General features: G+C 29.9%; 1 protein-coding gene across 1 annotated transcript in view; it reads left to right on the top strand.

Annotated features, from left to right (window-relative positions):
- Positions 1-15,576, top strand: part of LOC143043677 (uncharacterized) — a 37,358-nt gene that overhangs the window by 13,672 nt on the left and 8,110 nt on the right. The window contains exons 7-20 of the mRNA XM_076215872.1: positions 424-465; positions 1,605-1,706; positions 2,770-2,876; positions 3,481-3,678; positions 4,163-4,234; positions 4,893-5,001; positions 5,268-5,408; positions 6,255-6,306; positions 8,183-8,294; positions 10,143-10,189; positions 10,692-10,809; positions 11,950-12,053; positions 12,979-13,081; positions 14,702-14,855. Coding sequence (XP_076071987.1) covers positions 424-465; positions 1,605-1,706; positions 2,770-2,876; positions 3,481-3,678; positions 4,163-4,234; positions 4,893-5,001; positions 5,268-5,408; positions 6,255-6,306; positions 8,183-8,294; positions 10,143-10,189; positions 10,692-10,809; positions 11,950-12,053; positions 12,979-13,081; positions 14,702-14,855 — 1,461 coding nt within the window. The remainder of the gene's footprint in view (positions 1-423; positions 466-1,604; positions 1,707-2,769; positions 2,877-3,480; positions 3,679-4,162; positions 4,235-4,892; positions 5,002-5,267; positions 5,409-6,254; positions 6,307-8,182; positions 8,295-10,142; positions 10,190-10,691; positions 10,810-11,949; positions 12,054-12,978; positions 13,082-14,701; positions 14,856-15,576) is intronic.

The following is a 15,576-nucleotide window of genomic DNA, read 5'->3' as shown; positions in this document are numbered from 1 at the left end:
TTTTTTAAAAACAATATTTACAGTTTAGTATTCTTTCTTTTCAATCTCAATTAAAATATGAAACAAAAACATATACAATGCCAAACACATTGGTTACTTGTACCAAGTCAGAAAAATGGCCTTTGTTATATTATAGTTCGTTTTGGTGTGTGTTGCATCTAAGTGTTGTATTTTTGTTGTGTCACTGTTCTCCTCTTATATTTGAAGTGTTTCCCTCAGTTTTAGTTTGTAACCCGGATTTGCTTTTTTCCTCATTCGATTTATGAATCTCGAACAGAGGTATACTACTGTTGCCTTTTATTTACCCAAAATTTCAAAAGGTTTAGAGAAAAACAGCTAATGTTATTTTTTCCAAAAGTGGAAAACCCTTGTCATTTAAAAAATTCAAGTCATTTAGACACTTATATATGTTTTGTTTTGCAGATGATTTTCACAATGAAACTGACTGTGCTGCAACCTATCGAGGTATGTGATTATGTACTGAACTAAACATAATGACAATGGCAATGAATGAGTATAAGCGTACTTGAAGTACAATGTCCGACAACATATCTTGTTTGTCTCGAAAGATCCCTATATGTTTATTTTACAACAAGCTCGCCGAGGTTTTTGGAGAATTGAATGCTTCTTTTTGTCAATTTATTTTGATGTAAACCCGTTGACCATACATTTTGAATGAAGCGCAGAAGCGTTTCATATTAAAAATGTGCACACGGTCAACGCTTTCACAACACTATAAAATGACTAAAAGAAGCATTAAATTTAATACCTATTTTTTTGCTAGCATCAGGAAAACACGATTTTTATCAATTCTTTCTGTTATTTACCTGTGCACCTCAATATTGAAGCTAGTGTCATGAATGTTACAATTTATTTTGAAATGAATGTTGATTGCAGAATGACGCGACATTGCTGTAAGCCAATCAAATTAACATATTATAATGAAGCATACATGGATTTATTCTATATTGGAAAATTAATAGGATTTTGTAAAGTGTTCATCCTTTAGAGATCTGAAACGTAAACTTCTAGCCATACGTTTCTTTTCATAATTGAAATGCATATAGTCGAACATCTTACAAAATACCTGGTTTTTTTTAAATATTTTGAATAATATTTGAAAGAATCATTTAATTGCTTATATCTAAAAACAAGATATTTTATCTTTTTATACATGTATTGACCTTTCATTTTTCTGCTTTTTTTTTGTTTAGTTATTTGTATACTTTCAATTGATAGCAGACTTTTAAAAAGACTTTTTTGAAATAGAACAGCGACCGTTTTTAGAATTGAAATTATACCAATAAGAGAACACTTTAGAACAATAACATTATGATTAAATTGTATGGGCCGTAATCATTTATAAACTTTAAACTGTTTGGTTTCCTGTTTGGGAAGTCATATCATCTATGTGAACATGTAACACGGAGAGTTAATTAGCATTTTACTACTTTTTATTTCTTTGAATTTTTTGGTAAAAAGAAATTATTTTATTATACGACAAATATAAGAATCGTAATTTTCATGGTTTTTAACCAATATTTGTATAGCAAAAATCTTTTTTTTTAATCGCCTTGAACTCTTTATACCTTATTCTTTTAAAGAAATAATACCTTGTCTCAAATATACAGACACCAATGAAGTTGAATGGAAGACTACAATGCCTAATGATTATGACTATCAAACCTGTGGAAAGAGAATGACAGGTTAAGTGATATGTTATTTCCAAAATTTAATATTGACCCTATTTAATGTCTCACTGCAGACATACAGTTTATGGCTCTTGGTGTAGCATGATAGGGGTAAAAGTCTCGTTCCTTCGATTAACTTACCAGACATGATGAGCGTACATTCCAAATTAGATTTTTGTCAGTGGGTTTCTGGCACTTAATGGGCGGTAAACTACTGTCGAATCAATATTTGTTATTGCTATTCAAGTAATAGTCAAGTGATATCCTATCACGCTCTGCCTTGCATTTCCTCTTCACTGGTTTTTTGTATTTATTGTATGCATCATAACCTGAATTACATTTGATTTGCTACATAGACGAATAGACAATACGATTATTTTTGTTAACTTGCATTTGTTCAAGATGGGACTTACAGATTAAAATTGCAGTATGTAACTGTTGAAAGGTGAAGTCAGTATTAGCAATGAATTAAGAAAATAGTATTGCTATAACAGATCAAAGCAAAGTTCTTGGGTAATTCCTCATTCGTACAAAAAATAATTTCCAACACAATAATTGATATAGCTAACTTTCACTAAAATAACAATGTTTGAAAAAGTGCAAGGAACATTTTGACGTCAAATACATGTATATACGAAACATCAGTTTCTCTTTTCCTATGTTCCTCATGTAATTTAATTCTCTTGTGCTTAAAATGATGCTTAATTCTTATTTATTTTGTATAAACTTTGCGCCTCATTTTTTGATATGTATTATTACTTAAAAAGGCTACGGTAATGACAATACACAACTCGATTGATATACATATTTTACAATGACGATATTTCTTCGTTAGTCTTTAATACAGCATTAATATAATCGAATTGCTATCCTGATATTAGTATAATTAAATATGATTATTGGTAAACTAAAAAAAAATGACAATAGTTATTAGTTTTAACAACTGAAAGGTTAAATGATGTCGCTGATCTCAGCATATGATTTAGTAGCAATAAACAAATATTGATGATTGGACACAGTCATAGATATGTACAATGGAGTAGGTTTGTGAAAAATATAATCAAATTTATTTTATAAGGAAATACATCGAATCTTTGTGAACTGAAAGAAGGACGATACGGTGTTTGGAGGGGACCAGATACTTCATTTTGTGTCAGTGAATCACTCAGTGTAATTGCCGCCAAGGTACCTGAAAACACTTTTTCAGTCGCAGTGATAAAAGGGTTGCGTTTCGTTTTCTTTGTCATATTTATTGACTAATTTATTATTTTGTATACTATTTCATGTTTCTTTTGTTGCACACAATGTGTGACTAAGTGTGTTAATAAACTAAATATAAAAGGTACTAGTACCATTAATATTTTTTTTATTATCGATGACTATTTTCCACCAAACTTTTGAATTTTCGTCATTTTATTGAATTTTTTACACATTTAAGCTAAAAGTTGACTTTTTCCTATCAGCATAAATAAAAACGTGTTGAAAACAATCTGTCTATTCGCAATACGCGTTACAAATATATAAACAGAACACTTACAAAAAAGATCACAAACAGAAATAAATACATGTGAATTGCCGACATCGTGAAAATAGGACATATAGACTATATGAAGAGTTAATGTCCGATCAAGACAAGCATACTGTAATTATACATGTTATTATTAGTCTTTAATTAAAATTGAATTAAAACGTTTATATATAGATATATGAAACGTACAACAATTATTTATCAAGTTATTTTCCATCGGTACACAAAAGACCAACTGTATGAGTAACCGATATGTTTCAGTTACATCTAACCTTGAATGATACAAGCAATGTAACGCTAGCAGACATTCTAAATGAAACACTGAGTATTACTAATAAGCTGATATCAAAAGAAAACTTCAATGCAGGAAATTTAAAGTCCGTTATAGAAAGTCTAGATCTTGCAGTTACCATAATTGAAGAAAGACCAACATTAGGAACAACAAAACGTGAAAGAGAAGTACTTTATCATTTATCAAAATCATTGAATATCTGGATTTATTAATTCGTCCTTTTTATGTAGAAATGATTACATCATCAAAATTGAAAAAAACCTGCTTAGAGTAAACACCCAATTCTGCGAAAACAAACAGCACACAACATTTATCTTTATTACATTTCATTTGCTTGAATACTTGAAAACTATATAAAATCAAATGTGGATACAAAAAATCAAAGGAGTACCTTTTAATTTGATATTATTCTGCAATGAAAATAGAAACTGAAAGTTTTACTGAAAAGCCTTACAAATATAATAAAATCATCTGAAATGTACAATGCTTATGATTTAGAAAATCAAATTCGAATTTCCTCTAGACAAGTCTAAGCTCATGCTAAAACATATTTTAAATCTTTTGGATATTCAGCATACATTAAAACGTATTCCATTTAACATTTGGTCAATCACAGTTTTTATAAAGATGGACGCATACTAATAATTTCAGAACTTCATATCAGTATTGGATAGACTGTTATCAAGCGTCAACGTGGAAAGCTGGAGAATGTTAAATCAGAAAGTGAGTATCAGTCATCGGATTTGTGTTGAAGAATGCTTATAATATCATAGTAAACGACGAAAGCAATGAAAATATTAAATTAAACGTTCCCCAATAGTTCAACCATAACAAATAAACTAAAAACACAAAAAAGGAATTGGTCTACCATATTTACTAACGTTGCGTTAGTAAATCTTATGAAATTCACTTCTAGCATGTCATATATTGTAGTTTGTCACGTCAGGAATGAGAAACCAAATTCCATAAGTAAATCTTTGTAAGGGGAAGATTACTTAGTTTTGCAAAACAACGTATTATTTTGTCTTTTTAATTAATATATTTGTGACTTTTGCATATAGAAACTCTGAAATAGTCATCCGCTAATTACATGATTTTTTTTTTGATTTTTTTTTCAGTAGTCAGGCTTTTACAATCCCTTTACATCACCACCTGACTATGGTGTTAAGGGGTTTAATATATACAACAAAAAATTGACTACTTATGATTACATGATGAAAGTTTGGGGAATCCAGTCTTCTAAAACAATGTTAAATTGAACCATGTTATAGCATCTACCAAACTAGAAACAGTATATTTGTTTGAATAGGAGCGTCACATAAACCCATAGGCTGTCTTGTTTGACATTCCCGGCTATGATACAATTTTTACTATATTTCAGATCAAAACAACTAATTATGTTTCGACCATAATGAGTATTGTTTCACGATTTGGATTCCAAGTGCACGTAAATCAACTTGAGGATGTTATACTTGTTCGTGAAAATATAGGCAAGTTGAAAATGCAGTTTTAGGAATAAGCAAGCTCCATCTCAAAGAACGATAAAATTAAATTCACATGGAATATAAATGAAAGTAATTACGTAGGGCTTAAATCTGTTAGAAAATTCATGAAAATTGAGGCTGAATCCTTTTTGTAATTTTTATTCTATGAAAATTTACAGTTGAAAAATGTTTGATTGTTTGGTAAGTTGTGCATTTCAAGTACATTTAATGATTGGATAGACTTTTATGAATAATTATTTTCAATCTTTCAGTCTTTGAATCTAAACAAGGTTTTATTGATGACGTGATTTTCCCGAATGTGTCAATGCTATCAAGCTCCTATCAACAGATGACAGATTCTGTAAACGCTATGTTATTTCTTAGTAAGGATACTATAAAGAATAACCTAAATGGTAAGAAAGATAACAATCAAATTTTGATACAAAGAAACACGATGCGGTTACATACATCTAAAATGTAAGAGAATATTCGAATACAATTATTAATTTGAATGAAAAACAAGATAAAGTATACGCGTTCCAACTTTAATTATTTTTCTGTACTCTGAGACGAATCTGAATTTCATAGCATTTTAAATTATTTACTCAATGAGATCAACATTTGGAACAGGATTTTTTTACCTTTCCGAAGCACCTCAGATCATCCCGGTTTTGTTGGAGATTTAAAAGCTTGTTATCATAACATTTAAGCAATAAGAGCTTCGACGCTTCATGTAAAATGTGAAAGTCACTTGCTTTCATGTCATAAATAGTTATCAAAGGTACCAGGATTATAATTTAGTAAGCCAGACGCGCGTTTCGTCTACATAACACTCATCAGTGACGCTCAAATCAAAATATTTATAAAGCCAAACAAGTACAAAGTTGAAGAGCATTGAGGATCCAAAATTCCAAAAAGTTGTGCCAAATACGGCTAATGTAATCTATACCTGGGATAAGAAAATCCTTAGTTTTTCGAAAATTCAAAGTTTTGTAAACAGGAAATTATAAAAATTACCACATTATTAATATTCATGTCAACACAAAAGTGTTGACTACTGGGCTGGTGATACCCTCGGGGACGAAACGTCCACCAGCAGTGGCATCGACCCAGTGGTGTAAATAGTTATCAAAGGTACCAGGATTATAAACTTTCGATTTCTCTAATAAAAAAATCATAACAAAGAATGATGATAAGTAAAAACAAATCCGACTTCTTTTTTTGTTACTATATGCCTATACATATTTTGTTTATTTTAGGAAGTATTGATTACACAGCTGTCTACTATAGAACATTGACGAAACTCTTACCGTAATATATTTTTTTTATGGAGAAGCGTCACTTTGACTTCAAAATGATTTTGATCCTAAAGTACATAAATTCCGTTCCTGAACAAATGAGTCAATTGCACATAATATATTATTCATATTCATCGACATTGCCATTTGTAATAATGACAATGGTAACCATTGTGTGTTTGTAAAAAAAAAACTTAAATCAGGCAGTTAGTGACGATTTGTCATAGCTGACCATTCGGTAAAGTTTGTTCTCATTCCAATTAATAACTTATGCTACTGTGTATAATAGAACAGTTATAAAGAGATTATTCGATTTATCTTTCTTTGCGAATGAAATCTAACTTTTCTGAAGTCCTTTGAAGGACATTAATTCAAGCTCGATAACTCAGACTATAATTCTCTCACATTTTTGAGAATTGATTAAAAATAGAAACCATGAAAGGTATTGCGAATTAAAAAGCATTAAATTATATCATATATATATTTATAAGTTTGCACGTTCCTGATAACGATAAATTTAAGAAAGAGCTTCAGACGCACAACAGTTAATTTTCATTTACAATTAGTCATCTATACTACTATAACGAGATTCAATTTGTTAGCAGGTATGACAAAAAAACGACGATTCAAAGAATTCAACTTTATGTATATCTAATATACTACAATAGTGTTGAATACTTATTACACTTATCTATGTTTTCAACATAATTAATATCACCAATAATTTACAAGTTCCGGGTCGAATCCGAAACTTATATCAATAGTACATGTTGCATGTTACATAATATGTACGTTGGGCGTTGTCAGGAACCCTACCAAACTGTGTATTTCGGATTTTCTGTTAACACGGTCATATTAGCAACTACATTTCGTCATTATATTAAGATAGACGCTACTAAAATTCAATCATTGGCAATCAGATATACGTTTTCAAGTAGTCTGGTAGTAGAAATATTACAAGGACGGATTTAAACAGAAGATTTTGAAAGAAAAGTAACTGTACACATTATATCAGCATAACTTCATCATATTAAAATTCGAATACTAAAAATCCAGGCTGAAAAAAAAGGCGTAGGCGCTTTAAGGTGGTACCCAACACTTTCACTAAAATTAATTTGGCTCGTTTAATTTTCATAAAATTTTTTCAAAGTATTTACTTTAACCCTTTAACAAAAATATAAAAGTTTGAAAAATTTTGAACTAACCGTTTTGTCAGAAAAATTACACTGCTTATATAGCAATTTGACAACCACCAATTTTGATCATTGAGAAGCTTAATATTCCTTTTTCATCACAACGTAATTAAAACGTTTAGCTGACTTTACAGAGTTATCTCCCTGTAGTGTTAGGTACCACCTTAATTCATTCACGGATCATTGATTTCGCGTGTCTGTTCTAGTACTAATATTGATTTGTACCTGACTTTGTACCTGAACCTTTTTCCTATTTAACGTATCGTTCATTCTTTTCGTCTATCAGAAGCTAAACAATCCATTGGTAAAATATTAATTATAGAATTCTTTTTTTTATTGTATTTGTGTGACCAATCGATAACAACTTGAAGTATGTGTTAGCTGTAATTTGAAGAAAGACGAAAACATTATGAAAATTATTTTTTTACATTTCAAGATAAATATAAAACCTCGGTTTTTTTTAAAGAGAAGATGATTGAATTAAAGTAAGAAGAAATGATTAAGATAATACTTAGCTATTTTGTTGCGCATGAATATATGTGCTCTCCCCTTAAAATATCTTGAAATTTGATGAGAATGAAATAAAATATCGAAACTTCTTATACTAGGATATAAGTATTACTGTTTATTAAGTGCTACTCTCACACTAAACATTCGACGATCTACTAAATACATCTGCTCCATTATTTTTTGTAGATCTGCATACGGCTTTGATATCGGATCAGATGTTGTGTCATTTTCATTACCAGCATTTACAGCAGCAAATAATTTATTTCCTCCTGTTCAAATCGAGTATGAGCATGTATACGTAAGTCCTTTTTTAAATTTGTTTTAAATTTCAAAGTTGTACCGCAATTTTGTCAGCATTTACAGCAACAGATAATTTATACCCTCCTGTTCAAATCGAGTATGAGAATTATACGTAAGTTCTTTTTTATTTGTTTTTAAATATCAAATTTGTACAGAAATTATGCCTTCGGTAAGTTTTATATCAAATAGATATTTGGCCGCGGTATGTATTATTATAGATTTTCTATCCGTCCGCAGCTTTGTCAAATTCTATTATAATTAAATATTGAAATTATATATGATGTAAACAAGTAAGGAGCAAACTAAAAATCAAAAGAAGAAAAAATAATATAACACCGTGAAGAACGGTTTCATGTATAGATCAATTGATCCTATCGTATATTCATAAACACTCAAATACATATAACTTAATGTAAAACATTACATGCATTTAAACGATCTATTGAAAATATGTCTTTAGAATTACCAAAAAAAAAGTACACTTTCTACTTTACAATATTGGTGAAGATTCGGGAACAGTAGTTAACCGATGTTCAAATTTCGTAGATCGGGATCGGGTGAAATCCGAAAAGGCGTAAGTAAAGGCAACAGTAGCATACCGCTGTTCAAAACTCATAAATTCATGGACAAAAAAACAAAATCGGGGTAACAAACTAAAACCGAGGGAAACGCATTTAATATAATGATCTTCGGCTATGTATGTATTGCCCGTCATGCGGTTTTACACTCAGTCAAAATGATACAATCAGGAAAAGGACACAATTGGTCAAATGAAATCAGTCAACTATTATGGTACTAAAAGATCTGTCACGAAAACATGTTACATGTAAGTGAGTTAAGACGCCGAAACATCGTATTGGTCAACTAATTCGTGATAGTTGTAGTGTCGATTACAGACGTATTTACTCATAACTCAACAGAAACAGTTGTTGTGTAGGGAGATAGTATTGTCAATGACCACATCCCTGTTAATAAATATATCACAGGCACTTGAGGCATATTGTGGGATGAAAAATACATGTGACTATTCTGATATGTATTTAAGTGGTGTGTCTAATTATTGCATTTAATGACTTAACATGATATTGGAATTATATGTTAGAAACGTCACCAAAAATATTTACCAACCAAACCAAATTATTTTCCTTCCAAATTTGTGTGTAGATTCTTAAAAGCATAATGAGAAACGGGAATAACAGATATACTTAACTTTCATATATAACAACAATTTACATCTGTTCAAATTTTTATGTCAGGTATCTAGCAATTGCGTTTATGTAAGGATTATTTGAAAGTTATTGGTGGAAATTTGAAGGTAAACTAAACTTATAACTTATATGTGGCAATGATTATTCCGATGAACACGTAGGCAAGGACATTTGTGTTGTCCTGGTACATTTAGAGTAGAATGATAAAATATTGTTCAGTACATATGTTGTTCTATAATCTTACTATAGTATGATTTAATAAACGTTAGGTTTGGATCCCGCTAACACGTTTAATACCACCGAATTCTGAATGTATGTGCCTGGCCCAAGTCGGTAGCCTGTAATTTGGTGGTTGTCGTTTGTTGCTGTGTTACATATTTGTTTTTTGTTCATTTTTGTACATTAATTAGGCCGTAAGTTTTCTCGTTTGAATTGTTTTACATTTTGTCATTGCAGGGGGCTTTTATAGCTGACTATGCGGTTTGTGCTTTGTTCATTTTTGAAGCCTTTACGGTAACCTATAGTTGTGAATGTATCTGTAATTTGATCTCTTGTGAAGAGTATTTTCATTGGCAATAATAAAAAATCTTCTTTTTATATGTATAGTAAGTATTAAAATGAAATATTTGTCTTTTAAGAGTAACAAAACGAATTCTACGTGTGTGTTCTGGGATTTTGATAAAGGGTAAGTAGAAATTGAAAAACCATGTTATTATTTCAATAAGACTAAAGAAAAGTGATGTTGATTACTTTCCTTTTTCAAAAAATGTTACTTTTTAGGTAGATGGGGTTTCTAGATTATAATCCATAGATTTTTTATATAATTTGCCAAAACCAAGTTTATATCGTGCTTTTTAAAAAAAAGAATCGGTGACGGGGCTAATTTTCATGCAATAGGTTGAGCAAAATTGACAGATTTTGTAAAGGTTATTCATGTAAAACCTAATTTTCTGCCTTAAAACGAAAACTACACCATATAATTTTGAAATAAAATATGGGAAGATAACTCTTATATTATGCATTCAGATAAAAAAAAAATAATGGGGTCACGGGACAAAATATGGACATTCAAAATAATTCTCCAAAATAAAATGACATCTTGTTTTTGTAAAAATAAAGTAAAAATTGTTTGGTTGAATGTTGTTTGTGTTTCATCTATATCAATTTTGCTGCAATATTTTCGATAGCATTGATGGGGATTGGTCAACAGACGGATGTTATGCAGAGTACAGAAATTCAAGTTACACATCTTGTCAATGTAACCATTTTACTAACTTTGCTGTCCTAATGAGTGTTTTTAAATTTGTAAGTTTGATACTTAACATTGCACTTGTGAAAAAAATAACATTGTCAACCCTTAATTAACTGTCTTCAATATTTCATGTTAATAACAATGTTATTATTAGCGTTTTTTACACCATGAAATTCATTTGGATATGATCACCTCTTAATGAACTATGTAACTGACATCTTGTTTTAGACGTACATATGTTCGTTAACACATATGAAATATTTTGTAATTATTCCTTTTATTTTGATCAGATTAACAGCTTATTTGTAAGAGATGTATGCATCAATTATCTTGCAAAGACAAATTTTACTTTTGAAATCATATCTAAAACATTTTTTATAAGAAAAAAAAGTAGTAGTGTTTTTGGATAGGTGATTGGTTTCAAGTTTTTGTAACTTAACAGTTGGTGTATGGTTTAATAATATAAGATTATTACATGGCATTTTTCATATCGCAAGAGATGCATGGCTCGAGGGCTAATATTGACCGAGGGCTAATAATATATGCGATATGAAACTTGACATGTTATGATCTTTTTATCATATACTTCAACAATGGAGAAAACTAACAGATTCATATATTGAACCTTTTTACGTTGTTCCCATATTGAAGTTCAAAGAGGAAAAAGTGTCGGACCCCAAATTTAGTACATTCGATATGAATTTTTTCTACCATTTGCCTCAACAGAGAAGAAAAACATTTTAATATGGACGAATCGACAAAAAAAAACGAACAATATATATAATGGACACTGTTTGGAAAAGTCGACTTTTTCAAAGTAACTTTCTACATTATGTTTGAAACTTTTATGAAATGCATTTATTTAATAATTTCTGTGTTTTTTTTTATTTTTTTTTATTATTATTTACACAATATACTTTTCCGTATCCAAATAATTGTTTTTTTTACACGACTTTGTAATGTTTTTCACTGAAAACGTAGCATTGAGGTGTGTTTTCCGGAATTTGACAAGTATCACCGGAATGCCATGCGATAACGTTACGGATCGAAGCATGTGATAAACTTTCAATAGCAGCCTGCTAAGCACCAATATGGAATAAACGTTTATTTAATGCTTTCATCATACAGTAAAAATCATATGTTATTTAGTCTAAGTATTTAATAATACATTGTATTACATGTTGACATTTCAGTCCGAAGAAGACACTACTGCATTAACGATCATAACATGGCCCGGATTGGTGACGTCAATTTTATGTTTACTAATCACCATTTTTCTGCACATTTATTTTTGGAGGTAATATCATTATTTACTGTTTATTATATCAGTCTTTCCTAATTAATACATATGTCACCTTTCAAATTATTGTAACTAATGTAAACGTATGATAATTCAATTCAATTCAATATTCTATATTCGACGATAATCAACTAAAATAATATGTATATGTACATAATAAATATTTAACCTGAATGGTCAAACTATACAACAAAAATTTCAATTATTATTTAAAATATAAAACTTCTCGGCGTCTTTTAAGAATAAAGTTGCAGCTTTTGGCACATAGTCTTATGATATCTTGATTCGAAAATAAAAAATGATATGAAGGAAATATGAAAGACATAAAAATAACAACAAATAGAATGTGATGAAAGTAATTATTTGAAATTTTGAAGACCATAATGGTCGAAAAGATATATACAAATTTAACACTATAACTATTAATGAACATCTTGCTTTCATCTTAACCTTCGAAATCAAATGTTATATAATTTTTCTGCATTCTTAAATCAATCGTTTTTTAAATTTCAGTTTGAGAAACAAAATTATGTGCACACCACGTTCAGAAAATAGAAAAAAGACATTTTTTAAGATTTGAGATAAAAATGATAAATTTCGAGATTTTTTCCATCACTAACAACTGACTGTCATAAGGCTAGTATAATTTTATGAATACTTTGAAGATAAAGAATAGTATATATTTTAAAGTTCAGTATGACAGTAAAACTAGTTATATAAAGCTTAGTTATAGTTCATAGTTTGTCCGAATATTCTCTAAATTTGGTGTGCATTTGAACAAACGCTTCAGGTATAACCTGTTTATAAAAAGCAAAATGCTTTATAGTTGCAAGATACATGAAAAAATAAAGTAATAATAAACTAAAATAAAAACTTGTTCACTACTCATTGCTGTCATTTTTTTCATTTATGCTTATAATAGGAATGTGAGTTCAGACAAATCCAAGATACTAATCTGCCTGTGTACAGTGTTAGTGCTTGCTTATATAATAATATTAGCTGGCTTAAATCTTACAGATAGTTCAGTGAGTAGTTTAGATTATCAAAGTGTACCTTCTCATTTTAATTAAATAGTTTTACATAGTCCCTAATCAAATGACAAAATCTAAATCTCAAACACATTAAACAAATGGATAACAACTGTCAAATTTCTGACTTGGTACAGGCATTTTCTTATGTAAAAAACCTGGTTTTATAGTAAGCTAAATCCATTTATATAGACAAGAATGTGTGATTAAAACAAACAGACAAAATAGGTAATAATGTCATAAATAGGGGTACACTAGTCATCATTGTGTTATAACCGTAATAACTATAAAAACAAAAAAATATTATACTTTTTAGCTCACCTGGCCTAAAAGGCCATGTGAGCTTTTCTCATCACTTGGCGTCCGTCGTCGTCGTCGTCGTCGACGTCGTCGTCGTCGTCGTCGTTAACAATTTTTCAAACATCTTCTCCTCTGAAACTACTGAATGGATTTGGATGAAACTTAGCATGATTGTTCCTTAGATTATCCTGCACAAAGTGTGTGCTTCGATTTTTGATCCGTCAAAAAACATGGCCGCCGTTACTTAAAATAGAACATAGGGGTCAAATGCAGTTTTTGGCTTATATCTCAAAAACGAAAGCATTTAGAGCAAATCTGACATGGGGTAAAAATGTTCATTAGGTCAAGATCTATCAGCCCTGCAATTTTCAGATGAATCAAACAAACCATTGTTGGGTTGCTGCCACTTAATTGGTAATTTTAAGGAAATTTTGCAGTTTTTGGTCATTATCTTGAATATTATTATAGATAAAGATAAACTGTAAACAGCAAAAATGATCAGCAAAGTAAGATCTACAAATAAGTTAATATGACCAAAATTGTCAATTGACCCCTTAAGGGGTTATTGTCCTTTAATGACAATTTTTCACAATTTGTTCATCATATTTGCTAACTTTAAAAAATCTTCTCCTCTAAAACTACTAAACCAAATTCAACCAAACTTCAACTGAATGATTAATAGGGTGTATAAAATAAAGTTTGTGCTTTATTTTTTATTTCGTCAAAAAACACAGCCATCATGGCTAAAAATAGAACACAGGGTAAAATGCAGTTTTTGGCTTATATCTCAAAAACTCCAGCATTTAGAGCAAATAAGACAATAAGTTAAAGTATTTATTAGGTCAAGGTCTACCTGTCCTGAAATTTTCAGCCGAATTGGGTAACTGGTTTTTCAGGTATAATGCCCCTGAATTGATGATTTTAAAGAAATTTTGCAGTTTTTGGTTATTATCTTGAATATTATTATAGATACAGATAAACTGTTTTAAATAGCAATTGTATTGTGAATCATCAGATTGACCTAGACTGTATCTTAATCAAGTGTAGGGCGAACTCATGCCCATTTCTTTCCAGAGGTTCCTAAGAGGCTTTAAAGGGTATTTCCAGGATAGTACATGGCCTTTGTTACTCTGTTTAATTTACAACAAACATTAATTTATTAATTTAGTTAATAAGGCATTGTTTACCAGGTGAGCGATTCAGGCTCTTGAGAGCCTCTTGTTTTCTATCCAAACGTTCATAATTGCTTGAATTTCAAAATAAATGCAAGTCACTTTTATATTATTAGTTATTAACATTTTGATTTTCTCATTGTAGTCTAGGTGTTCAGCGATAGCTATTGTTCTGCACTACTTATTTTTGTGTGCATTGTGTCTGATGGTAGCTGAAGGAATAGACATAGCTATGTCAATCTTAATTGTATTTTCACAAGGAAGATCAAACGCAGGACTGTTGTTATCATTTGGTCTAGGTATCAATTTATTACTCGAGAAAAGCATTGACAATAAACAAATTTCAATAAAAAATGTAATAATATCTATTTCAAGTCAAATTTAGCCATGAAAGCTATTATGATTACCTTATTGTTTTTTCATCAGTCGTGACACGTCGTTTGTGTATATTTAACTTTTGAATCATTGTATAAATATAAAATAGAATTGGATAATATATGTCTTGCAAACAATTTCAAACTGCATCTTTGTAACAGATTTTTCTTTCTAAAAAAGCCACCTATCATAGTTTCTGTTTGGTTTATCTCTTGATTAGTAATTTTGAGAAAAAAGTGAAATGATAGCTTTTTGTAGTGATCTTAAGGTGGTATATAACACTACAGGGAGATAACTCTGTAAAATCAGCTAAACGTTTAAAAACATTGTGTTGTAAAGGAAATATAAAGCTTCTCAATGAACAAAATTAGTGTTTTTCAAACTGCTATATAACAAGTGTAATTTTACTGATAAAATGGTTGGTTCAAATTTTTTGACGTTTTTATATTTTTGTCAAAGGATCAACGTTAAGACTTTGTCAAAATTTAATGATAATTAAACGATCCAAATTAATTTTAGTGAAGTTGTTGGATACCACATTAAGAAGATACTTACTATAATGTTATTATGGCCCATAGACAAAGACGCTTTGAAGACGAGGGTTCTGATTGGTCACATTATAAATTTCAGTAGGAATAGTGAATC

The sequence above is a fragment of the Mytilus galloprovincialis genome, chromosome 1 (genome assembly GCF_965363235.1).
Source record: "Mytilus galloprovincialis chromosome 1, xbMytGall1.hap1.1, whole genome shotgun sequence".
In the NCBI taxonomy this organism is placed as follows: domain Eukaryota; kingdom Metazoa; phylum Mollusca; class Bivalvia; order Mytilida; family Mytilidae; genus Mytilus; species Mytilus galloprovincialis.
The sequence above is the reverse complement of the archived record's forward strand: the minus strand, read 5'-3'. Positions and strand labels throughout refer to the sequence as shown.